The sequence below is a fragment of the Stegodyphus dumicola genome, chromosome X1 (genome assembly GCF_044657685.1).
Source record: "Stegodyphus dumicola isolate Sdum_Otavi_A_Nest chromosome X1, ASM4465768v1".
Taxonomy (NCBI): Eukaryota; Metazoa; Arthropoda; class Arachnida; order Araneae; family Eresidae; genus Stegodyphus; species Stegodyphus dumicola.
Window position 1 is genome coordinate 84,347,053 of NC_140780.1, and position 26,096 is coordinate 84,373,148.

The following is a 26,096-nucleotide window of genomic DNA, read 5'->3' on the forward strand; positions in this document are numbered from 1 at the left end:
CAAAACATTTCTTTGAAATGCCAACAGTGCCTGTTACTGTTAAGGAGTAATTTCAGCAGAATGGAGCAATTGTCTACATACAAGATCTCCTTAGTCATCTTTCAGTGGTTGCCTCTAGGGCCATACACATGATTAAAGTCCTTTAACAGAGAAATAACTTTTGAATTCAGAAAGTGGTAGAAGTTGTGTCTACCTACAATCAAGTGATTATACTCCATTACAAAAGACTTACAACAGGTGCTTCTGCTAAACATGAATGTTAGAAACTTAGCTACTGTATTATGAAAATTATTAGATACAGAAAAAAAGTGTAGAGTACTGCAGATTTAGCCTGAAATGATACCCTGTATACATCAATAATAACAGAAGCACAAAAAATGCAGGTCCCTTATCCAATCACTGGCATAACTGCTATAACTGGCATTGCGATGTAATGACATCAGATACATATCTTTAAAAATGAATGCCTCACAATTAGTAATGGATGGATGATGGTATTCCAATAGAAATACTACGTCATAACTTATGCAGAAACATAAACTGGCAGTTAGAAATGGTTTGACAGAGTGGGGACTAAATGAATATGGCTAATTATTCCATAAGGACTATTGCAAGACTCTTAGACCAGAAATGTGGTCACTGGGTAACAGAGGCAGCAGAGCTCTAACTGTTCTGATCCTATTACGACTACAATCATTAATGTCACACGCTGGCCTACAGAAGCTGATCATTACAAGTCATTCCTGTTTAGGTAGGTTGACACCTGCAAATGGCAGCTGGTGGCCTATGCACTAACCCATTCACACTGCCATATGACAGGTACATAGTCTTATATTTGGTGCTGTGTTGCAAACTGTGCATGAACTGTAAGCTTACCCATACAGTGCAACATTAACATAAATGTTGCTACCAGGACATTACCACAGATGGCACGATTGGTACAACTTCAGGCTGAATGCACTAGATCAGAGGTTTAACCACTGCTTTTACTAAGTGAGCATATTTCAGAAATGTGGGAGTTTGCTGGGGACTGTGGGGTGGCAATAATAATATAGATATTAAAATAATAAACATAAATATGCAATTATATCATAATAAAGTTACTTTATATTGATCGTAAAAGTTGCAATATCTTAATTGCTTTTGTTACTGTGAATACATTTATGAAAAATTGTTGCTCCAGCACATTGTTCATAGACTCCAACCTTCAGCAAACCTTGTCAGTAGTCAACGCGCGAACGACATTTTTACAACTTTGAAAATGTGCGCGTAGCGTATGTTGTAATTAACCATTCATTAATTTTAAATTAATAATTAATTGTAATCAATTTTATTACATTTAAAATCCATATACATATAAAACTGAATAATTAAAAATATACCTTGTAAATTATATGCACATTTAATTAGAAATTTTCTTTTAACTCCTCAAGCATTCACTAATAAAAAGTACTTCAAATCACTACTAATCATAGAAAAAATCAGAAGCTATAAATCATATCTTTATTCTGGATATGATTTCTACAGGGAAATAAAATTTAAATAACCAAGAATGATACATATAAGTATTAAACAAAATACGCATAATTTATGAATGCAAAGATTTATATGTAGCATGCTTAGCAAGCTTAGGTTCTGATTTTGAGAATGTTTTTTTATAACACAGTTCTTCATTTGCCTGCATATTTATTTTTTCAATCAAAACTGCTTCAAGAGTTTTAAGACCTAAATTTGGTCGAAATTGCGTCTGATTTTTTTTAACAATAGAAAAAATTCTTTTGCAAGCTGCATTTGAATGAGGTATTATTAAGACAGCAAGCATTACAGAAGGCAATACTTTGTATTTAATACACCCATTCATATTTTTTAATTTGGCAATTTCTCCCCATGCTATATTAATACGCAAATCTACAATTTCTTTCAAATCATCTACTTGATACATGGAAAATTCAATTTCTACTTGATTAAGACATTTTTCATCAATAATGGATGGAAAAGTATTCATCAAGTAAAGAACAGATGAAAATGAGACTTCAGTTCTCAAGTTGATGTCAGCAACTTCAGCATGTTTTAGAAATGGATCACTCAGTGGAAATTTATCAATTATATATGAACATGCAGTTACAAAAAAAGCTCGCACAGAATTGAAAAATGATTTCACTTCACTTTCATTCAACTTGGCATTTTTAAAATATAGTTTTGTTTCCGCACCAATCACTAAATTTTCATTTTCTTTTTGTTTACTATACTTCTGAAATGGAATAGACGTTAGAGTAACATCTTCATTTTCTTTAGAAATTACTGATGGTTTTACGAATCTAACAAATAAATTCATTAAAAGTTCAAAAAGTTCTCTTCTCAATTTATGTATATAAGGAGCTTGTTGTTGCAAATTAATATTTACTGTTATAAACAAAGGCAAAGTATTTTTCAAAAATAACAAGTACAATTTGGTGGTCGGTGACTGTAAAATTTTTTTAATGTTTTGCAATCTCTTTCCTTCATTCTCACTGTTATCTGGTTTATCTCCAAAAAAATTTATCACAGCATCCCACTGTTCCAAAATCCTTGTTATAGATTCTAAAAGAGATAACCATCTCGTACTGCAATATTTCAAAATTTTATGAGATTTTGCATTCTGTCCCAAAATTTGTTGAGCAACTTTGAAGCTATGCTTCCGTTTCGAACTTTTCTCCAAGTAAAAATATATATCTATTATCAACATTTCAATTTCTGAGCCAATTAATTTTTCAGTAGCTTTTTTTGCAGCTATATGCAAGAGGTGGCACGGACAACCTCGGGTGATTATACTTGGTTGATGCATTTTGATAAATGATGCTACACCTTTAAACTTTCCAATCATATTACTAGCATTATCTGAAGAAAATGATAAGCAATTTTTCCATTCTAAACCTTTGTTTTTAAAGTTTTCATTTATACAATTAAAAATACCTTCTCCTGTATTATTCGTGCATTCTAAAATAGAAATCAATGAAGTAATTATCACTCCCTTTTCTTTACTGTAGTATGTTATAACCAATGGGTACAGTTTGTTATCATTGTTATCATTACTTCCATCAGTACTTAGAGAAAATGATGTACTGCACACTGATTTTATAATATCAGCAACAGTATTTTCTGCAAGCGTTTTCACAATAGCAGCAGTTTTGGTATGACCGCAGCTAAATTTTTTTGCTATGGCAGAATCCGGAAACATTGCTTTGAAAAGCTCTTTGGAATGATCCGAAACAGAAAGCGGTAGATTATGTTCAATTAAAAAACGAACAAAATAGCATTCGGCTTTTATAGGATCTGTTTCATCATCTTTTATTAAGAAATTTGTTATTTCTTTAGATTTTAACCCGGTGCCAAGTTCTATATGCTTTTGAGAAAACACATGCCGTTTACAGTCATCTTTTCCGCCATGAGCAACTGAGAAGTCTTTGTTGCATACACTGCAGTGTGCGTGATTCACAGAAATTTCGGACGCTTTAATGCATGGAAATTCTGAAGAATATGAATCTTTAAACTGCTGCTTTGATAATGTTGGCTTCTTCGTTTGAGGCAGCATTATGATTAAAAATCTTTCACCTGATTCACAGTTCACAAGACACACGCTAAGCTCTCGCCGTAAACTACACAATGCAGCCGAATGCAGCCTAAACACGCATCAGCGAGGAACCTGGGAGACAGACAATTGGGTGGAACTATTGATAAGTCGTTAACGGTTGGAGTTACTGATCTACGATTGGCTAATTCTTCAAAACTAGGAACGCACTCAACACGTGATATATGATAACACGAGTATTCAGCCAATCATCGGATGAATTAGTTGGTTCCGTTTTGCGTACTGGTTCTCCTGCTCTTGTTTCTGTAAAATCCGTAGTTTTTTCCATACTTTTCGTAGCTCGTAGTTTTTCATGAATTTCCGTAGAAACTACGGAGAATCCGTAGTAGTTGGAGTCTATGATTGTTCATAAATGTTGGCAGACAAGTAAATTGTGCAAATGAAATAAGTTGTGGACACACAATAATCACCTATAGTGAAATTACTTTCCTAATCATTGCAAAAACAGTGCTGCTTTTTCATCATTTAATTCTAAGAGAAGACTCAAAATTCAAAATACAGATTTATATGACAAGTTTATGTACAAACAAGCTGGTGTGTTTATTAGATGATGCTATGATCCAGTTTCTGTCAAATGTTTAATGGTACAATTTGTACAACTGTTAAAACTGTGAAGATAAAATTTCAATTTTTACCAAAATCATTCATTGCCAGTTTTCTTGTTGTCTAAATATCTAAAATTTAGAATTTAGATGTTTGAATAGTAGCATTTTAAAATTGCTTTATGGGCAACAAGGTGTTCATGAGCCTCGTATTGCCGACCCCTACATTACATATAGTTGGATTTCTCGGCTAACATTATGTAGACAGCTGACATGGAATTTAACACAATGGGGTGTTGTTATGCACAATTTTTACCACTGGGCACTTAAAACCCCATTATCACAGCAAGAGGTTCATTACATGCAGGGATGTCTCAGTGTGTGATATGAGATAGTGCACACTCACTTCACAGGACCTGTGTTCTATTACAGAATCTTAACTTGAACAGATACTTACAGCTATTTCAAACCACAATTCCTGATTTCCTAACTGGCTTGCTGTAAGTCATTTCACATTTTGTGCGGTTCTAACATAATGGTGCTTGCATCAGCTGGTATCACAATGGAGTATTAGACACAACTCAATAGAGTATTTAAAAACCGACTACAAGAGCTTAATCAGATGCCTTGGTCTCTGGATGCAAAATCTGAAAACTAGGCTTGTATTGTTCAACAATGGAATTTTAAGTGGATGAAGCCTGAAGCTGTTACAAACCACAGTACTGACATCCTAGATGACTTAGCATTAGCCTCTGCAATTTGGACGGTTGCAGTGTCACAATGTCCCACTAGATTGGTTTTCATCAAAGCAAAATTTTTAGCACAAAATTATCTGTTACAAAGATAACATGGAGAGACCAAAGAGGTCACTTGACATAAACACACTGGACTTCTGGGATTACCTGAAAGCAGAGGTGCACAGCTAACCATACAGCAGTGTATCAATACCGCCTGCATTATCCAAACATGCAGTAATCTACACCAGTGCTCCACAACCTTTTCTCACCTGCGATGCACAAAAAATCTTTCTGGAATTTCGTGGCACACCAAAGAGTTCCGAGTTATCAAGGAAGTGCCGAAAAAATTCAAATGCTGACACACTTACAATCACACACACAACCACACAACAGTGAAATATATAAAAACATTTAAAATTGACATTATTAAGGAAAAAAAATTGTCATTGTGTATTAAATACATGATAAAAAATTGCAAAATGTCAAATACATGTATTTGATTGCGGCACACCTATATCCTACTCATGGCACACCGGTTGCGGAGCACTGATCTACACACTGAAATGCTGCAGAACATCCAACAAGAAATTCCAGCTCGAATACAGGCATAGACTGCATTCATCGGTGAATATATCAAGCATGCTAAGTTATTAGAACTGGCATTTCATACTTCTAGAACATTATTTAATGTTGTACTTCTTCGTAATGTCCTATTGCTATATAAACTTCTTACAAATTGTACCTTGCTGACATGTCAGCAAAGTACAATTTAGTACATAAGAAAAATAATTAAGAAATAAAATTTAAACCTGTTTATAATGTCACATATGTGATTAGTAATGTTTTTATGCTGGTTAGCAAGTATTACATATTTGTGAGTTTTCTGCAAGTTAATAGAAACGTTATGTGTTTGGCATTTTAATGCAATACTTACACTAACAACACAAAGATGTAGCCCTGGTTTGATTACAGATCTATTATCTTTCAATATGATATTCAGTCTTTGCAAATTATCACTGCGATACACAATGCAAAGACTTTACAAGTATGGAAATAAGAAATTAAAATGGATGTCACATACTTATTTTTACATCTTTTATATGAAAATAACAGCAAGTGTGATATTTCTCAACCTTACTATCTGAAGACCAACAAACTCAACTCTCTTTTTAGGACTATAAGGAATTCCCTTCTGGAAGGAATACTTTTAACAAACTATTATTCAAACTTAATGAATGTTGTAGGTTTCTTCAGCTTTACATCAGATATTTAAAAATGATGGAAAGTTTAATGAAATATTTCAATCGCCAAGCAAATTTTAAACACATTCAAAATCTGGAAAAAGTTCAGACTTTCTAATCTTACATTAGGTGCATGACTCTGAGATTTTACTAATTCACTTACAAAAATTCATTGATCCATTATTTTACAAAACAAAATCTGAATTAATAGTCTGTATGTTATCAATCTGAGAAAAATAACAAATGTTACAGATTATTATGCAAGCTGAAATCATAAGTACTTCTTTTCAGCTGAAAAAAATTATTCACACAGAGTCTTTCATGCAGTCCAAACCTATCGTTACGTTTATTACATATGCTCAAAATAAAAACAATTCATGTAACTCACAGACAAATATAATGGGTCAGAAAATCAACTTTTAAAGCTGCAAATAATGAAATTCATCTTTTGTTAAGTGAAGCAACCCATTAAAAAAGCTTCTGCAATACTGTTTTTTAATTTTGGCTACGTGAATATTGCTGTTATTTTAGCAAATCAAGAACTATTAGAAATTGAATATTAACAAAGCATTACAAAATAAGTGTTTTTCCCTGTTGTAAGATGTTGGAAAAACAGAAAAAATAAGAAGCATGTGTAGAACTACAGTTTTGTAATTAACACAAAAGAGCAACAGTAATAAGAAAGAAATGATTCCAAACTCAAGATTTCTCCAAATTCAAGTGGGTATTTTTATTCAATAAATACATAATAAGTTAAATCAGTACAATTTTCTGACACATGTAAATCAACCCGAGCTGCTACACATTTTGACACATTTTGTTTCACGGGGGGGGGGGGCATGTTTCTAAAAGTTTTAATTATTGTTCAATTAAACGTTATTTTTTGTTGTCTCACTTTTTAGATGCAATCCAATTACAGTTCTTGCATGAAGCTATGCTTAGAAAATATCTCTATCTAGTTTCATACATGTTCTAACTTCTTAAGATTTGCCAAATATGCAAGGCAATCCAGCCGATAAATTGCTTGGATATTGTGCACAACATATTGCTCAGTACAACAAGAAGGTATTCTTTATAAGAAATAATGTATTTAAATGCAGAAAAACAGTAATATGAGCCTAAATTGGTTTTAACATATGCAGTACTCATAAACTACCTGGAATAATTGACTTCAACATAAATCTTAATTTCCTACACAAAATAGACCAATATGGCTTTGTGCAGGGGCCACCTCATTCACAATGAAAATTGATAATTAACTTAAATTCAACAGACGCCGAAAGAATCATTTACTATGCCAAGAGGCATTCAAATATTGCTGATGATTATTATACTACAAAATTCATTCTTCCAGTAGGTATGTTGATAATATCATAGTAATTAAAGGTGATATTCTGTTCCCATGAAATCATTATGGACTCTTAGACTGCTCATTCTTGAACCAGCTGTCTCTTTGAGTTGTCATAAAGTCAGTTATAATACTTCATACATGCAATTCATACATTCATCAATTTACTTCATTTGATCTAAACCAATTTTCCTGATTTCCCTCCTAGCACATTATGTTAATTACCAATACTCATAAACTGCAGATACCTGCTGCATCCATTAAGCAAATCTGACTCTCTGTGAGCCTAAATGCATTATCTCAAAACTTGTCAGTATGGTATAATATGCATGCCCTAGGCACAAATTTCTGTAACCAAAGCAAATATTAAAAGAATTATGAATTTCTAAATCATTTACAGCAATAGTCTCGAACTCATTGTCTACAGGCTGCATGTGGCCCCAAAGCAATTTCATGTGGTCTGTGAATCTATATATCAATTATGTATTAGCTGCAAATATACTGTTTATAGTTTTAAAGGTATTAAGATATGGAATAAGTTTAAATATAAGACTGCTACTGAAAGAAAAACAGAATGAATAGGTTGGGGCTTTGTCAACGTATGCTTGTATGCCAGGCCACATGACTAGGATAAAGTGGGAAAATTTCCTGCACTGGTAAATTTAATTTGGCAGCTAATTCCTGGTGGAACTTTAGGATTCTGAAATTTCCAATCTTCCAGTTAAGGTTAGAAAGCAAGTTATTTAATGATTGATTCAAAATACCGAAATTACCTATAATAAATGTTTAATATATAGTTCTGATTACATTTGAATTACAAAGTATACAACAAATTGATGTTTCTTGCATGGACAAACTTAAGAGATTTCCGATAGAAAATAAATATAAATCTGAACTTTTTCCTTTATGTTATTATTGCTGTTTATTATGTTTTGATGAATCATCAGTAGAGGAAACTTAACATTTTTTTCTTTTAATTTTTTTAAATTTTATTTTGTCAGAAAATGTTCTGGATTATCCAGTTGCTTTCAGATCATGCATCTGGCCCACATGCATTTCAAGTACGAGACCACTGATTTACAGAGTTTAGGGTTGCTAAATCCAAGTGCCAACTACTATATTTGATTAACACAGAAACAACATCTTCCTCGACATTCATTTATTATTTTTCAATGCTGCATTATAACTATAAAAAAATTTTTCAACCATACCCATTTTCCATAAATTTTTACAACCAGAGAAAAAATCCAAATAAAATTACTTATTTCCTTAATGACAAAGTAGAGATTAAATTTTTGAGTATGCAGCAGAAAAAAACTCATTAGCGAAAAGATATGTGCAACCTAATGTAGATGTTCCCAAATAAGAATGGAGGGGTGAGGCTATATATTGGGTATTTTAGCAGAATATTTGACTTAACTAGTTATAACTTTAGCATTGCTATAGAATGTAAAATTGGACTACACTTGAATCATGAGTCGAATGCATGTACTTTTGAAGACTATATCATTTCTATATGCCGCATAATCAATTCCAGGTATAATGGAAAAGATTCATACAGTGAAGGAAAGAATATTTATTACAAAAGGAAACTTGCTTGCCAATTCTGTTATTGCCACATAATGGGTTTAGTAACTTAAATTTGATATTCACAGTGATATAGACTGGAAGATGAATCCAAAAACTAATGAAAAAGCTATAAAAACATGTATATTTCTGAGTTAGAAAAGAGAAACCCAGTCCCCCCAATAAAGGTGTCACTGTACCCAAATGATGCTCTTAGCAACTGTTTCGGTCTCAGAAAACTGGATACTTTTCGGTGATGTGCGAAAAAGTAGCTGAACATGCAAAAATCAAACAGTTCATGGCACCAATTATACAGCAACTGATAAACCTTGAATACTTGTCATTTACATCATTCTTTAATTTGGTGGAAAAGATTGCTGGAGCACATGAAATGGCATACTGGTGAACCTTAGTTTCAACTTCCCAAGATAACCTTCAAAGAAGAGTAAACAATACCCAACTTATGAAGGGATACTTTCTGTAAGACGGTACCATTTTTCACACTCTGTACACATTTATATCTTCCACAAAAAATACTGCCTTGAAAAATCTGATGCCTTAAGGTCCTTAGACTTATCTTTCAGACATCAAAAGGAGATCATTCAGGATATATGGGCTAATCAAAACCTGCAATTATTATTAGTAGAGATATGTTCAGGCACATACCAGAAACCATGGTGTAACTAGCAAGCACATCTTCCAAGGGACACAGATTGCTTTTAGTACTTGAAATGTTAGTAAGTACATTCAGTTTAGGTGACAAAGTCAAGTAGCCAGGTTCCTGAGCATATGCCTGGTCCTATGTGTGTCACATCATAGGACAGTTTGAAAACACAATTTCGATGAACACAGCATTTTAAAGATGTGTAGAACATAATGATAAGCAATAGTTCTTCTTCCATTGTTAACTTCGTGTTTAAATATTGTCTTGGCATTGTAACTATTAAGATGAACAAATAACTCACTCAAAAAATGTGACATACTGCAAAACAACCTGCAAAATATTTCCCTCAAAACAGTCAGTGAATAGTTTGAAAAATGTACTTTGGGATCAACTAGTACAGCAGCAAATTTTTAAACCCATAGCAGGCTGTAGCAGCATATTTTAAAAAAAGGAGCAGTCTGGAGCAGCATTTTTCAAAAACTGTAGAAATTTCGAGCAGCATGTAAAGAAAAAGCACATTCAATATGCATATTTTACAAACATATTCAAAAATTAAAATTGTCAGCATCTGAATTTGGAATATTGCATCATTAAAGAGAATCATTATCACTATTAAGCAATTACAAAAATTTTGGGTTTTGAAGTATAATTTTATACATCTATATTTTTATTTTACTAAAAAGGAAATTATAGAAAGCACAGAACAGTTCTTAGATGAAAGGACAACAACAAAAAGAATTTATAAGTACTTAACTATTATAAAATATATAATATAAATATATAAATTTTAAAACACTAAAAAATGTAAGAAATTTTTTAATAATTTTAATTAAAAGTCGGATTCATGACTTAAAAACTGCATATTTAATCTTATTTCTTCTTACAGTCACAGCCATTTTAATCTCCTTATGTATTCTTTTAATGGCTGTTTGATTACTACCCGCTCACAGTTTGAATTTTCAAAACAGTTTTAATTGTTATTCCTTGTTCTGTCATACCAAAGGAAATAAAATAAGAGCAAAAATGAACTATTTCTTTTCTGCTGCAGAATGCATATAAAACTTGTTAAAACTCTATTTTTTTATATAACTGGTACTGAATTTTAGATTTGGCGAAAAATTTAGAATTTTAGATTTTGCAACAGTTTAATGCAAATCCTCTAAACTGTCTCAATGTCTGGAACTAAAATCAAACAGTATTTCAGCATTATCTTGTAAGTCGGTGCAGAAATACACTTCTAGACACTGTTTCAAGCATCTCAAGTATTCATCTAATTGCTTCAGAGCAAAATTTTAAGCATACCTGAGTATAGCCAAAAAAAAAAAAAAAAAAAAAAAAAGTTAATACATTTGTTAGGTATACATTACTATCACTTGCAAAAATATTATTGTACTTGCAGAAGTATTATGTTATTTTCTGCATCTTATACAATATCTATATGTCTTAATGTGAATAGCATGTGTTAAACTGTCATATTTCAAGAAGGAATTAATACTGAGTTCATTAATAGCAACAATATGTCTCTGTAAACACTTTTCTGTTTCCTGTTCTTCCCTAATAGGTAGTATTGTTAATACTCTCATATAAAATACATTTTGTAACTTATAACATATGTCAGCAGCATATAAATTTTACTATTTTTCATTGAGAAATGAATATTTTTATTAGAAATTGCCCAGAATATATTTTAATGTTCACCGTGTGCATCAAAATAAAAGGGAGTGGAATTATTTTTATAGCGAAAGTATGGAAAAATACAAATAGAAGAAATTTATCTTGCCTCACAGCAACACATATTATTTTGTGTAAAATACCAAAAAGCTTGAGAACTACTTTACTGTGTGCAGTTTTATATTATAATATCTTCAGTAAGGCATTAAAGCACTATACACTTACTTGATCAAGTCCAAACAGAGATCCTGGTGTTACAACATCAAGACCTAAAGAGGCAATATCATCCATTGACTGAAAATGCTCCTGCTCTTGAACTGGATCAGCAGCAGCTGGAGGTATATTCTGTGCAACCTAAAATATTTTAAAATTATTACTGCACATTCGGCATGAAAAGTCTCCTATTAACCATGAAGACAAATTCAATCTAAATTTTTTTTTAAAAGTGAAAAGTGTAATCATAACTTAAATCTAAAGCAAATTACTACTACATTTAAGTATTACTCATAAAAGCCTTCATTTTATATATAGTATATATATATATACATGGTATTTATAAATGAATAGTGTAGTTTTAACTGTTTTAAGTTGTAAGACATCGATGTACAGTACAAAGTCCAAAATCCGGACTCGTCGGGACTTCGGCGATTCCGGATTAGGGTTTTTTCGGGATATTAGATCATCAAGTTAAATCTCGTAAAATGGCATGCAGAAATTATACAATTAAAAATATGAAATCGTAATTTATGAAATAAAGAACAATTATGATCTAAAGGGTATTAAAATTTAGAAAAAAAGCTTAATGTTTATTTGTTTACTTTATTAAACATTTCTTTTAATGTACGTTGTTTAAGTTGCTTCCACCAAAAATTCAAAAAGTTCCTTTTTCTTTTTTCTTGTCATATACAATTGACTTTCCAATGCCATACTCCTCGGACAGTTTTGAGATGTATATGCCTTTATCCACTTTTTGCAACAATTCCACTTTTTGTTTAAAAGACATCGAAACATGCTTTCGCTTTGTAGATCCCTTGGCAGCTCCAGAATTGGAAACTCGATTTAATCCTAGTATCCAGTGCACACGGGATTTGGGCTACTTACGACGACTTCATGATGAGCAGTAAATGGGTCATTTTGGTGTTGGCGATAATTTTCAAAATCTTCCCAAGGTTTTTACCAGAAACTCTTTTCGACATAATCGAAAGTTCAAGCTTAGTTTTTATAAAATTGCCATAATAATAACAGTCTGCAAAAAATAATAAGTTGGATCAAATTACAAGATTAGGGAGCAGTGCAGTCTACTACATTGACTGAAATGCCTTAGAATCAGTAAAAGATAATTTTAGCCTAGCTTAATAGCATCCATTATACATTATTGGCTGTGTATCACAAGACTGGCGACGAAAGCCAACTTGTTTCGCTAAATTTTGTCTTGCTCCTATTGCGTATTGAATTAAGCCTGAATTGTATTATACTTTGCGACAAGCTAACCTGAGAACACATACAAAGCTAGAACGACCTTTTCACAGCTTCTCACCCTGTTCTTCAAGTTATCCATACGCAGTAAACTGCTCGTGGATATTCAATTCCTCCAATTTGCTACACATTTGGTGATTTCTTGCCAAATCCAGCGTATTTAAATAACAATCTTTTTATGCAGTGAAACTGCAGTTGAAATTGATAGTTCATTATAGTGTAAAATGTAGGGCATGTTATTAATTGTCATAATTTATGTTAAATATTTCACTATTATCTAAATGTGACGAATACTAATTTGATGATATTTAAAACTTGAAACCAGAAGAGTTAACAATGTATTCCTTGCAGTTTTCGCCAAATTTTCCCCCAAGACCGTTTGCTTAGTTAAAAGTAAAATATATATAAATTTGGAAAATCTGGTAGTAAGTTATTTTCTTTTAATTTTTAAGATTTTATTCGGCTTGTTGTTACCAAAACAGTGAACGAGGGGAATTTTTTATTTTTTCTTTTTAAAGACGTTAATTTGAGATTGCTTAAAAAACTCTGACAATATTTTATAGCAGATATTATGAGAATTATATCCTGTATTAATTGTTAGAAAAATATTAAAGCTTTAAAACTGCGAAACAAACATAAAAATTAAGAATCAAATGATCTTATACCAATTAATTAATCAAATACCAATTAATTCCACTAATCAATTAAAATTATAACATTAGAAATATCTTATATTAGTTACAACAAACTAAAAGAACTAAAAAAGTATTAAAAAATTTCAAGTGCATTTATTGCTTTTAAGACATTTGCCGTATTAAACGACAGTTTGCTTGTATTTTAAAATTAAAATTATCCTTTGACGAATGAAACGTCTATGCGTGATGGGGCGTGAAAGGTGGGTCTTTTGCTTCGCACAAAGGAATATATTTATAAAAAGCAGACTGATTCAGCTCACTGAGAATCTGAGTTATATGTGAATGACTGTATAAGTTATCGTGTATGACTGTGTAAGTTAGGAAAAAAAAAACCATACATTTCCTTTGAGGTATAAAAACAACAAGCATATCAAATGAAAAAATCTGGTTATTCCTTTCTTTAGATGGAATCATCTGCAAGTCAAGCGCATTAATGATAAAGTTGCTTAAGCCGTGAAACACTGGTAGTATGTAGCGAGTTGGTTGTAATGGCTTTTGTAAGCTCTGAACTGCATAGAAGTCCCTCAGAGTGTTGTATAAAAAAGGTCCTTTACCCTTATAAATTCCCCACGAAGCCATCTCATCCTCTAGACAGAAACCCTTGTTCCTTCTACCATGGTTAATTTAATTGATCAGTACTTCCGTATTGGTTAGGTTAGGTGATTTAAATATAGCAAAGCACACAAGAGATATCCAACTAAGGGGTGAGATGCATTTCGTGGAGGACTTTCTAAAGGAAACAATTAATTAATTTTATTCACGTTACACATGGGAAAACCACCAAAACCAAGCATGAATACAGCCCGTTCGTTCGCTTGCGCTCACACGATTTAAGCACTCAGCTACTGGTGCGACACTTCTATATTATATTTTCTAAGGGATTTGTTAGCTTGTATAACAGTTATAATGTTATTTATAACTGTTTATATGCCTGCCTTTTTTTTTGCCTTGAAAACGGCTGTTGCATTTTTACGAGGGCCATCCAGGAAGTAGATTACGTTTCCGTCTGTGTCCGCTAGGGGCGGGGCTAGCGCGGCCATCTTGGGGTCAGAGCGTTGCGCAGCTCAGTCTGCATCTAGCCGTGCTAGTGAGAGGTTCGTGCTGTGCTCCGTTCAGATACTGTGACGGTTTGAAATGTCTGCGTTAATTGAAAATCCCACGAGCTGCGAGGTGCGCTCAGTAATAAGGTTTCTGACTGCAAAAAACTGTAAACCGATAGAAATCTATCGGCAGCTTCGTGAAGTGTATGGGGACAACATTATCACTGAAGGTGGAGTGCGTCAGTGGGTCATAAGATTTCAAAATGGCCGAACCAATGTTCACGACGAAGATCGAAGTGGGAGACCCAGCATAGTGACCGCCGAACTTCTCGAAACAGTCGATGCTAAAGTCCGTGAAAATCGAAATTTCACAATAACGGAACTTTCTTTGAGTTTTCCACAAATTTCACGAAGTTTGTTGCACGAAATCATCAGCGAAAAGCTTGGTTACCACAAGTTTTGTGCAAGATGGATTCCAAAAATCTTGACAGAGGACCACAAAAATCAGCGAATGGCTGCAGCGTTGAAATTTTTGGACGCTTGCCATAAGGATGGTGACTCTTTACTCGATCGCATCGTTACTGGTGACGAAACATGGGTGAAACATGTGAACTGTGAAACGAAATTGCAATCAATGCAGTGGGGGCACACAAGTTCTCCCCAAAAACCCAAGAAATGCATGCAAACAATGTCGGCAAGGAAGATGATGGTGATTGTTTTTTGGGACAGAAAAGGTGTAATTTTGGTGGACTTCCTGGAAAGAGGCACTACAATAAACTCTCAAAGGTATTGCCAAACTCTCCAAAAACTCAGAAGAGCAATTCAAAACAAGCGCAGAGGAATGTTGAGCTCTAAGATCTTGTTGATTCACGACAACGCCCGGCCCCACACGGCAAATGTCACTCGTAAAGTTCTTGAATCTTTTAAGTGGGAGTTGTTTCCTCATCCGCCGTACAGTCCAGACCTGGCACCGAGCGACTTCCACCTATTCCCAGCAATGAAGAAGTGGCTGGCTATGCAGCGTTTTGATGACGACGCACAGCTGCAAGAAGAGGTAACGAAGTGGTTGAAGGCGCAGGCGGCCGAATTTTTCGACGAAGGAATTTCCAAGCTCGTACATCGCTACGATAAATGCCTTAATTTGTATGGTGACTATGTAGAAAAGTAGTATTTGAGTGTGGCTTTCATCTGTATATAATAAAATTTGTTTCCTATACTTTGTTTATTTTTTTATTCCAAAACGTAATCTACTTTCTGGATAGCCCTCGTAAATTGTGGCATTGGAAAAGGCTTTTTTTTTTTTAACTGAGGTATTCAATCCCGCAAAGATTATAACAAGTAACGATATTGTTATCGTATTTATTAGGAAAATGCCCTCTCGTAATTGACAAAAACATTCATTACGATAATCTTAGCGGTACTGTTTATTCAGGTTTATGAGGTTAAAAATTATACACATATGTCGAAGATGAAGCAGATACCATAACAACTGCTTTTTTCTCCTCCCGGTCAGTGAATGAATGAAATGCCCTAAGTGCTTTTCTTGTCAAGAGTGGGGTGAGGTCGGGGTTCTGGAATTTGCAGTTTCGCCAATAATGCAAAAAAAAAAAAAAAAAAAAAAAAGGATGTCTTCCTGCTGGTCATTGAATGATTGACATGATTTAGCAAATTTTTAAACAAAAAGCTGGAAGCAACGTAATCTATTGTTTCACACAGATTTTCCTTTTGTTTTCTTTGTTCAACAGTATTCATATATCACAGCGTAAATTTTACAATATTACTTCTCGAAATGGTAGAAATATATTTTACGGCAGTCGCATACACTTTCTACTATATCCAGTGTTCTCAGCTTAGGTTGACCTGAAGTATAGTTTACTATTTACTATACCTACGTTTATTTCTTGCACATGCTTAAAACTAATCAGAGTCCTGAATATTTATTCCCACATATACTTACGGCTTTATCTAGGGCTGACACTAGATACAACCTGATGCAGTCTCTACGGGTCCTAAATTCTGCTACAAAACGCCTTCCTAAGTTCTAAATTTTCACCGCGTCTAAACTTTGGATCACAGTTCTTACCCTAAATAATAAAAAATTCTAAAATAAAGTAATAAAATATTCTCATCCCTTAATTTTGCCGCTTGGCGCTTCCCAAAATTTCGTCTTCCTAAATTCTGCCGTCCGGTGCTGACATATTCTGCCGCCGCTTCTGGGTTTATGGTGAATAACATATCAGTTATTCTTAATGAAAACCGCACTAAATGTTATCTTTTGGCCTATGAGTTTCATTAACAAAATCTATTTTTAGCATATGAAAAGAAAATTTTGTTGAATTTTTCCTCGTCAACATTTCTTAGAGCATTTAAAAATCTATAATCAAGCGTAATGTTAACATAAAAGGTTGCCATAGTCTTGTTATTCAATTACTAATATAAAAAAAGTTTAGACATCACTGCATGAGTTATTACTGAAGCTGTCATGTATTGATAAACATGTGGTGATGAAAGCAAAATATAATAAATAATGACTCACCAGGTCGGCGTCCGGGATAAATACATAGGTGAATGTTTCAGTTTGAGATGTATGCTAAGCAGACACTCGGCTATGGAAGCAAATTATTAATCTCGCAAATTTATGCTTACATGATTGTTTTTCCACAATGAGGTATTTTATTTAGTGCGAAAGTGAAATTAAGAATCGAAATTTTTAAGTGAAAATTTCCACACATTTAATTATGGAAGGAAAAATCAAATGTGCGTGCATAAAGGATACAAAAAAAGTGTTTGTGGCTTTGAGGTCCCGATTTTAGATCAATTCGGATATTGGACATCCAGATTTCGGACTTTATACTGTATTATCATCCCATGCTAAATCCTACACCGTATAAGCATTGGCAAATGTCCCACGTTTCTCATGCGCTACCTGCTTACTCCACAACCGCAGCATCAGATTTTAAGATTGCGCTGTAAAAGGAAAAGGCTTTCTGCGTGCTGTTTTCAGATATCTATATCTATGGCCTCAGTGCAGCGTGAGTTTCGTGCACGTTTTCTCTGCAGTGTCCCGCAAGAAACTGCTTGGCCCATATTTCTTCAAACAAGAAAGTGTGATCGGATATTCATTTCTATACGTGATAGCAATCTGGTTATAACCCTAATTGAACACAAATTCGTTCAAATTTAACACCATATGATTTCTTTCTTTGAGAGTTTGTTAAAGACCAAGTTTACATACCAGCAATGCCTGTTTCCCTTGGGGAAATTTGTGATCGAATAAAACATGCACTTCAGATCGTCACAGTGAACATGCTACACTGATTATAGGGAAAATTTGATTACCCTGTAGATGTGTGTCATGTGACTAAGAATGCAAATACTGAAGGATTGTGACTAATGCTACACATGAACAGTTGCCGCTGCTTATACTACAAGATTTCCCCACATAAAGTAATACATTTACTATTAATTTTTAAAACCGCACCATTCATTTATAAACACCCTATATATATATAAAGTTCGTGTGTATATATAGTGATTTGATAATAAATAACTGATTTGATAATGAATAACTGAATAACCAAAAAAATGATAAAGAATAGTTAGTTCAAATTATAAAAAACTGAACCTTACATTGATGCTAATATTAAAAAAAGCTACAGGATTTCATTATTGTTTCTCAAAATGCTATAGTCCTTTTTTTTTTTAAATCAATGCCAACCTTAAGTTTAGTCGCTATGTTAGTTAATTGATCAGGGTACAGTATGTGAAGGACATCCGCCTAAAAATGTCTTAATAGAGGAATTTCTAAGATAGTCTTGCATTCATCTTACACATCATGGAAACAATGAAAAACTCCACACAGTTAGGAGCACCAGTAACCAAACCCAGAATAAACTAACAGCACTCAGCATATTTGACCATTCTGAAGCTGATTTTTCCCTAATTTTAAATATGCCTGAACTTTAATAATATGCATGGAATGTTTACTAACGCATGGAAACCAATTTGTATTTCAAAACATGTTTACAAAATATATTTAAATTTTTTTGTATAGTATTTTCTCACATAAATGATTTTACTTTAAAAAGTAATCAGCAATTAGAATACATCTTTTAATAGCACTGATTAAAAATATGCCACAGATTACATTTATGGGATTTTAGCTAAGTATTAACAATTAACTTATGCAATTTGGTGCACAGAACTCAGAAGACAAACTGTACTGACATTTTACTTTTACATATGCTTACAGTACTGCCTATTGGTGATAGGCATGTTACTATTGCACAAGAAAGAAATCTTTCACCAGGACAAGGTAGTAGTTCCTTAAATGGAAAACTCTCTGAACCTAATTTGCTAACTTAATTTGTGGGATTTTGCATTTTTTTATACCAGTTGATACACAGCACAGCAGTAGTCTTTCATCAAATCATCAGATGAAATTTCTTGTAAAGCCATACAGCCTCTTTAGTTCTAAACCCATTCCTTCTAATATAATTCACCATTCTAAACAAGATACTTCCAGCAACATACAGTTAAGACTAACAAAATATTCTTTCAGAATGAAACCAGTTCAAAAAATTATTGTTTGCAATTAAAGAAAGAGTGAAATCAAGCACATAATTTTACTCTTGAAAGAAAACTGCTTTCTGGTAAAACAGCAGAAATGGAACATTTCTGGTGCAGTAAACAGGTATTAGATATGTGTGGCAAGAAAGATATATTGATGAATTATTTTATGAATACAAAACATATCGGGTCACTAAAATAAGCCAAATCTAATATATTAAACAAGAACTATCTTTGAAGACCAAGAAATTTTCAAGACTTTGCTTCTTTATTACATATGCTGGTAAATACACTTTATTAATTTCCTTTGAAATAATGAATTACTTTTTCCTGGCAGAAATTTTGTTTTCATGAGTATACTTAGCACTGACACACACCAAAATAAAATAATTTGATACTTCACAACCGAAAAAAAAATTGCAAAAAGGACAAACTTAAAAGATTTTCTAAGGGTTTATTAATATTAAAATTCTTTTTTTAGCTCATTTCAACAAATACATGATAAAGTTTTATATTTAAAATACTTTTTCAGGCCAAGTTATTGATTTTGAGGTCATTTTGTAAACAAAAAGCTGCTTTTCTTAATTCAATGGCAAAACTAGATATGCGCATTTGCAATTACATTAAAAATTTTAATTCATAATAGAATTTGTTTACAGAAATTAGAAGTATCATCGGTGTTCTTTTTAGTACAAAAAGGAAATAGTAATAAAAATATTTTAGGATAAGAATCCTCCTTTAGACGCCATATCATACACAGTATCTTACAACTTAACACAAAAACCACACACATTAAAATAACAAAAAGTTGGTACTATTCCGTTTTGAGGGCCGTAAAAAAATTGCAGCGAAAATGTATGCGCAAAAGCGCCAAACCTAGCAAACGCGCCCCCTTAACAGCTAGCCAAATCTAGCGCACGCGCTGATTTCAGATTGTGTAAGTTTATATAGTTCTATATTTCTTAAGATGCCATTGAAATACTAGTTTAATTTTTTAATCCTTTTTTGATCTTAAATCCTTTTTTGATATCCTATGGATTTAACAATTGGGAATTGCCCACGACGAAAAGTCGGCAATAGAATTTTAGGTAAAGTGCAGAATCACCTGCTGCTTGATGCGTTTTTAAGAATTGCACATACTCGGTATCCATGTGCACATCGACCTATTTCACTTAAAAAAAATCCTAAAATTGCATAAAAATGGCACTGCGCACATCCTTGACTTTATCTATGTACACATCGACCTATTTTCACTTAAAAAGTACAAGAAAAATGACAAAAATCCAACTTTTTTTACCCTTGTAAAAAGCAGGAAACAAATAAGTGAGCGATTTTGCACTTTACCGAGAATATTTTCAAAGAAAAGGCATCATTCATTATAGAAAATTACGTTTGAACGACCAACGAGATGAAATTATGCTTTAGCAATAAGTCGGTAGCGAAATAGCGATGCAGGCATCCATTCGGTTATGTTTAGCAATTTTTATATAAGTTATAATAATGATCTGAAATAGTTATTTACTCTTATGCTTCCATTCAGTCATGTTTAGCCTTTTTCAAATAAATTATAATAATATAAAGTATTATCCTTTCATCTAAATTAAAACATAAATCTTAAATAGTTATTTAGTATTATACTTCCTTTCTTGCCGCAATTATTTTTGGCAGCATCGGTATCAACAAAAGTTTGGTGATTTTTACGGCCCTCGAAACCGAATAGAACCAAAAAGTTTTACTTAGTGTGCAGAGTAACCCTTCATTTGGTATATATTAAATAAAAAAGGATAATCCTTAATATCAGAATATCATCAAACTTTAAATGTAAAAGCCTTATTTCCTTCATAAAGCAGCTCCAAGTGCATGGAACTAATATATCCATAACTCGTTGCACACACATCCTACCTATGTTACTGATCTTTCACCACACAACATTTTCTTAAGGAAGTATGTTAAAGACATATACGTGGACCACTGCATATATGATCTTAAAAGTCCCATTACTACTGTTCTTCAGATAGAAAAAAAAGAATGGATATGCTGAAGTTAGTATGCAGAGAATCTGATTATAATCTTGATGCTGTTTTGAGAAAGTACAAAAAAATTCCCTAGATCACTTGCAAGGAAAATTTAGAGTTGTCTTTCCATTTCATGCTCTGATTACTTGTCATATATTGGTAATTTTAAACATAAAGCCTTTTTAAACAATTACTTAAATATAAAGTAATTGTTTAAAAACAATTACTTTGAATAATCTGTACAGCATATACAATTTAGCTCTTGAATTTTCTTCTGAATTCTTTCTGTCATTTAGGATTAGCCCCTGCTTCTTCTACAACATATCATTTATGTTTTGCCATTATTTATTTTAGATGACTTTTGATTAAAACAGTAAATGATTTTGGCCCCACTCCAAAGTACATGAAGCAATTTAAAACATATATAATAAATTCTCAATAAGAAGTATTTTTCCTGTTTACAATTCTTTCAAGTACATCAAAAAGTACGGTAAGTGCAAAATTAATAGAAACCTAAAGAGAATATTCAGATTTTACTATAAACAGTGCACTTGTATTCCATTTTGCTTCATTAAGAACTTCCCCCTGTGCAAGATTAGAAATTAAGAAGAAATCAGCATTCTTCTTAAAACTCAGCATTTAGTGGTTGTGACAGTTCCTAAGTCTGGTGATAGTTTTCTGTGCTTACGACGGGTTTCTGAGGTTTTCCATCGCTTTGATGTTTAGGGATGCACTTTTATTAATTATTATAGAAGTTTTAAATCCAAAGCATATTTGAAAATGTCATTCATTTACTGTGAACTAATCAATTCCGATTAAAGTATTTATGAAAAAAAATGCATATCTGGATGCTACACAGATCAAATAACCCCCAACAAAAGTACCGTTTGAGAGAAAGTAGTTCCATCCTTCTCAAGATGAAAAGACTAAATCCTAAACTGAATCATAATATGCAATGAAAAACAGCTGAACTGTATTTTAAATCTTTAGCCTACCAATAAATACATAAAAAAACCAACTGAGTAGCTACTTATCTTAAAGGATTATATAACTGCCAGTATTATTACTCAAAAGAAAGAGCAATTTATAAGATGGTCAGCATCCAGCATGACCTATGATTTCTTTCTTCCAGTAAGGTAATGCCATCAGTATGCATCACTGTGGTACTGGAACACAAATAGAACTGCTCATCCCCCAAGAAAAAAACTTAAAAGGTATATGCATGTGATATTTTCCAGCAGTCGTGATGAAGCTTGGCATCAAAGTACAGGCAGAGTGGTAAGGCAGAATCCAAATGATGAGACAAGATGATTTAGCTTTTAATTGCACATCTTTATTCCATAGCTAATTCAATTTTCACCATAGATCATGCTTTACTTCATACGAAATTCTCCAAATTACATATTCAATAGTGGTTTAAACTAAGTACGATTGAATTTAAACTTTCAGCGTCATCAATATTTCTCATAAAGGAAAGATAGGTTAAGTAGCAGCGAGATGTATAGCACAGGAGAAGCGAGCTTCAGTCCGCAAAATGGCACGCATTCGTTACTTATAGTAGCTGTTACATAATAGGCTACAATGTTCTCGAAGGTACTGGTCTAAGGGGAGATCCTAAATTGCAGAAAACTAATTAGAGGTTGCCTGTTCGCATAGAGCACAGCCATCATATTTTTTATATTTGTCATGCATACAGTTTGTTTTCATAACAACACCCACTTTCAAGTCTCTCAAAGATGATTCAACCACTCCATCAGATGGACTTCAAAAATCTGCCTAAACTACCTTATTATTAACTTTCACCTCCACAGATTGTATTTTCCATCATTTGGAGTATTATCAATGATAGCAGATTTTTTTAAATGAATACGCTATACATCAGGTTGTTGCTATTTTCCTATATTTAATGATAAAAATTTTATTGCAGTGCTATCTAAAGTCCCACATTTTATAGCTCAAAGTGCATCAATGTACAGTGAATTAGGGTGATTAGATTAGTAACTGCTTTAGTACTGTTATATAGTTTCTGCAAGCAACAATCTAAATGTATATATTTTATGTGCATCAATCCAATAAAATGCTTTGCAACTAAAAGAGAAAATCCTTATATAGCCTTGTCTTACCTCTTTTTCATTGGGTTTCAAAAGAGTTAAATGTAAATGCTGTTCACAAGACACATCATCTTCAATCGGAAGAACAGGGTTGTTGCAATCATTACTTTTCCCAAGACCACATGGCTTGAAAAGTACTTGATTTGGGTCATGCAAAATGTCTATTTCTCATTAAGAAAATTTTCACATAAATGGAAAGTTTTCTTACAATTTTATATATCACCATTACAATTATCAAACTGCAAAATTCAGGAGTTATACTAAGAACAAAAATCGCCACAAAAAGCAAAAACAGCAGCACAATGATTCAAAATTTCACCATAATGCATTTTTCATTACTTGTAACTACAATTCTCAAAAGGATACGATTAAAGCAGTACTTAGACAGAGATATCCTCTTTCTATTACACTTCTTCCCATTTTCTACAAAAATGCATATATTTTCATGGACATGCTTTTTCTTTATTCTTTGATACTTCATATCAGCCAAATGACACAGAAGTCTTTCAGTACCTTGAGGAGTATGATACTTTTCAAGAGCCTTAAAGGCTTTCACCTCATCTTTATCCAAAATTTTTTCATCTACACAGGTTTCGTATCTATCTTCTAAAAAAACAAACATATCAAACATTATAATAAACATACAAATTGCTATTAAACTGAAGTAAAAACATTAATAGATACTTTAGACCACAAAAATATGAAAAACATTTAAAATAGATCCCTTTTTTTTTTTTGGCATGATGCATATATCATGGACAGATATTTAAATGATTAACATTACAGCACACACACGCTGTGTGACGGTAAAGCCCCTCTCTCTTAGGAAGTAGTATACGAAAGAACAACCAAACCACTATTAAGCAACGAAATTAAACCTGCTCAGTGTACACAGATGGCTTAAATAATGCACCGCTGACAAATACAAGTCATAATGGTTTCCCACTTGATCACAGGAGAACTATGACACACTCAGACTTAAGATTATTCTTTTGAGAAACTAGTATTTATGATGAATGCAACCACAGTAAAGCAAATTTATAAGCAATGACAAACATACTGACGTGGAGAATTCTGTTATTAATAATACCAATACACAGATACAGCGATTATCAAACAAGAACACAGAAACCTTGAGCACAAAAAAATGAATCGTAGTGCCACCGAACAAAGCCTAGCTGTGGCTTCCCTTAGACCAGCGGTTCTCAACCTTTGGACTAACGCATGCAATCTAAACAAAAATTGAAAAACTTTAGTACCACAACTACATTTTTTACAATGATTATTTTTCAATATCTCAATAGAAATATTAAAAAATATATATATTTTGCCTTTTGCACAACCTATTGGGTATTTGAATTAACTATGAACACATCGAAAATATTAGATTAAAAAATTAGTTATTTTAATTATCAAAATCCAAGTTATGATACTTTAATTCTAAAATTTAGTGTGAAATTTGAGACTGTTTAAGAGAGATCAATATCTTTATGTCTGGACTTATTTCATTTAGTTTTAACCATAAATTTGGATCCATTTTTAATTTTGTTCTTTTTTCTTTTTCAAATATGACATGGAAGAAAACCCTTGCTCACACAAATAGGTTGTGCAAGACGGCAATAAAAATTTAATAGCTTTGTTTTCAGCCAAAAGTTAACAAGTGTGTTAATTTTTAAATCTTCAGGCAGAGTTCGATCACACAAAATTTCTATCAATTGTTCTTTTTCTTCACGAGTTTTTGAATTTAATACTTTAAAAAATTTTGTGTCTTTGCATACCACCTACTTTTCTCTTGCATACCACCACTGGTTGAGAATCTCTGCCTTATACGATTCAGGTGAATCAGAAGCCTTGCACAGTGATCAATTCACACATATGGTTCAGCAGCACAGTCTAAGCACTAGAGCAAGGGTTCTCAAACAGGAATTCGCACCGGGGAAGAATTTTCTACACTTTTCATTGCTTAATTTATAAATAATGTTAAAAAATAATCTAAATCAAGATAAATGAGTATGTATTTTTTTTTTTTTTTTTTAGTTTCGTAAAGGGTAGGATGATCTACTAATGGAAGGAGCGCATGTGGCAAAACAGGTTAAAATCCACTGTATTACAGAAGTTTGCAAGACGCTCACTGCTTCAGCTATTTTTCAACATTACACTAATATAGCAGCAGTGAATGTAACCTTATTTCAAAATAAGGTTAAAAAATATTGTGCAGTAAAAATCTACATAATTTCAAATAATTTACATGCGTTAATATACTACACACATACAAATATGCACACAAATATTTTTACACTATCTCACGAGCAAAGTAAAAAGCATATTTTTCCTAATTCATTAAAAATTACTTATTCTTCACATCAAGTCACACAGTTGCCTATCTATTTGGTTCCTCAACATTTTCTATAAATTATTGCTACTTTCTTTTCACTTGAGAAGTACTTTATAGGAATTATTATATTTATATTTTTCTTTGCTAATACTTGAAAATTCAATACAATAAGGAATATGTCTTCATGTACAATTTACTTTTCAGTCAACCATTAAGTGTTAGATATGGACTTGCAGTATGCATAATGACAAGTGTTCAAAATAAGGAACTACTTAAAAGAAAAGAATGATTCATGGAAGGTAAAGAATTTGCATAAGCAGTCCAGTTAGGCAATAAATTGTCTTTAAAACCTTTTACCAACAATCATCTGAGAGTTTACTTTAACCAAAAGCTGCATATACAGTTTGAGCTTAACCAAAGCTTCATATACAGTTTGAGTAATGAGAACAAATAAAATT

The 26,096-nt window shown here is 32.7% G+C and overlaps 1 protein-coding gene across 4 annotated transcripts in view; it reads right to left on the reverse strand.

Moving 5' to 3' along the window:
• Positions 1–26,096, reverse strand: part of LOC118182675 (KAT8 regulatory NSL complex subunit 2-like) — an 86,888-nt gene that overhangs the window by 4,226 nt on the left and 56,566 nt on the right. For 3 of the 4 annotated variants that reach the window (XM_035352065.2, XM_085807787.1, XM_035352066.2), the window contains exons 6-8: positions 23,670–23,909; positions 23,316–23,464; positions 11,623–11,751 (exon numbers count right to left, since the gene is read on the reverse strand). In XM_035352065.2, coding sequence (XP_035207956.1) covers positions 11,623–11,751; positions 23,316–23,464; positions 23,670–23,909 — 518 coding nt within the window. Of the gene's footprint in view, positions 1–6,853; positions 10,207–11,622; positions 11,752–23,315; positions 23,465–23,669; positions 23,910–26,096 lie in introns of those variants that run through there. The other variant, XM_035352067.2, reaches the window with a different exon arrangement.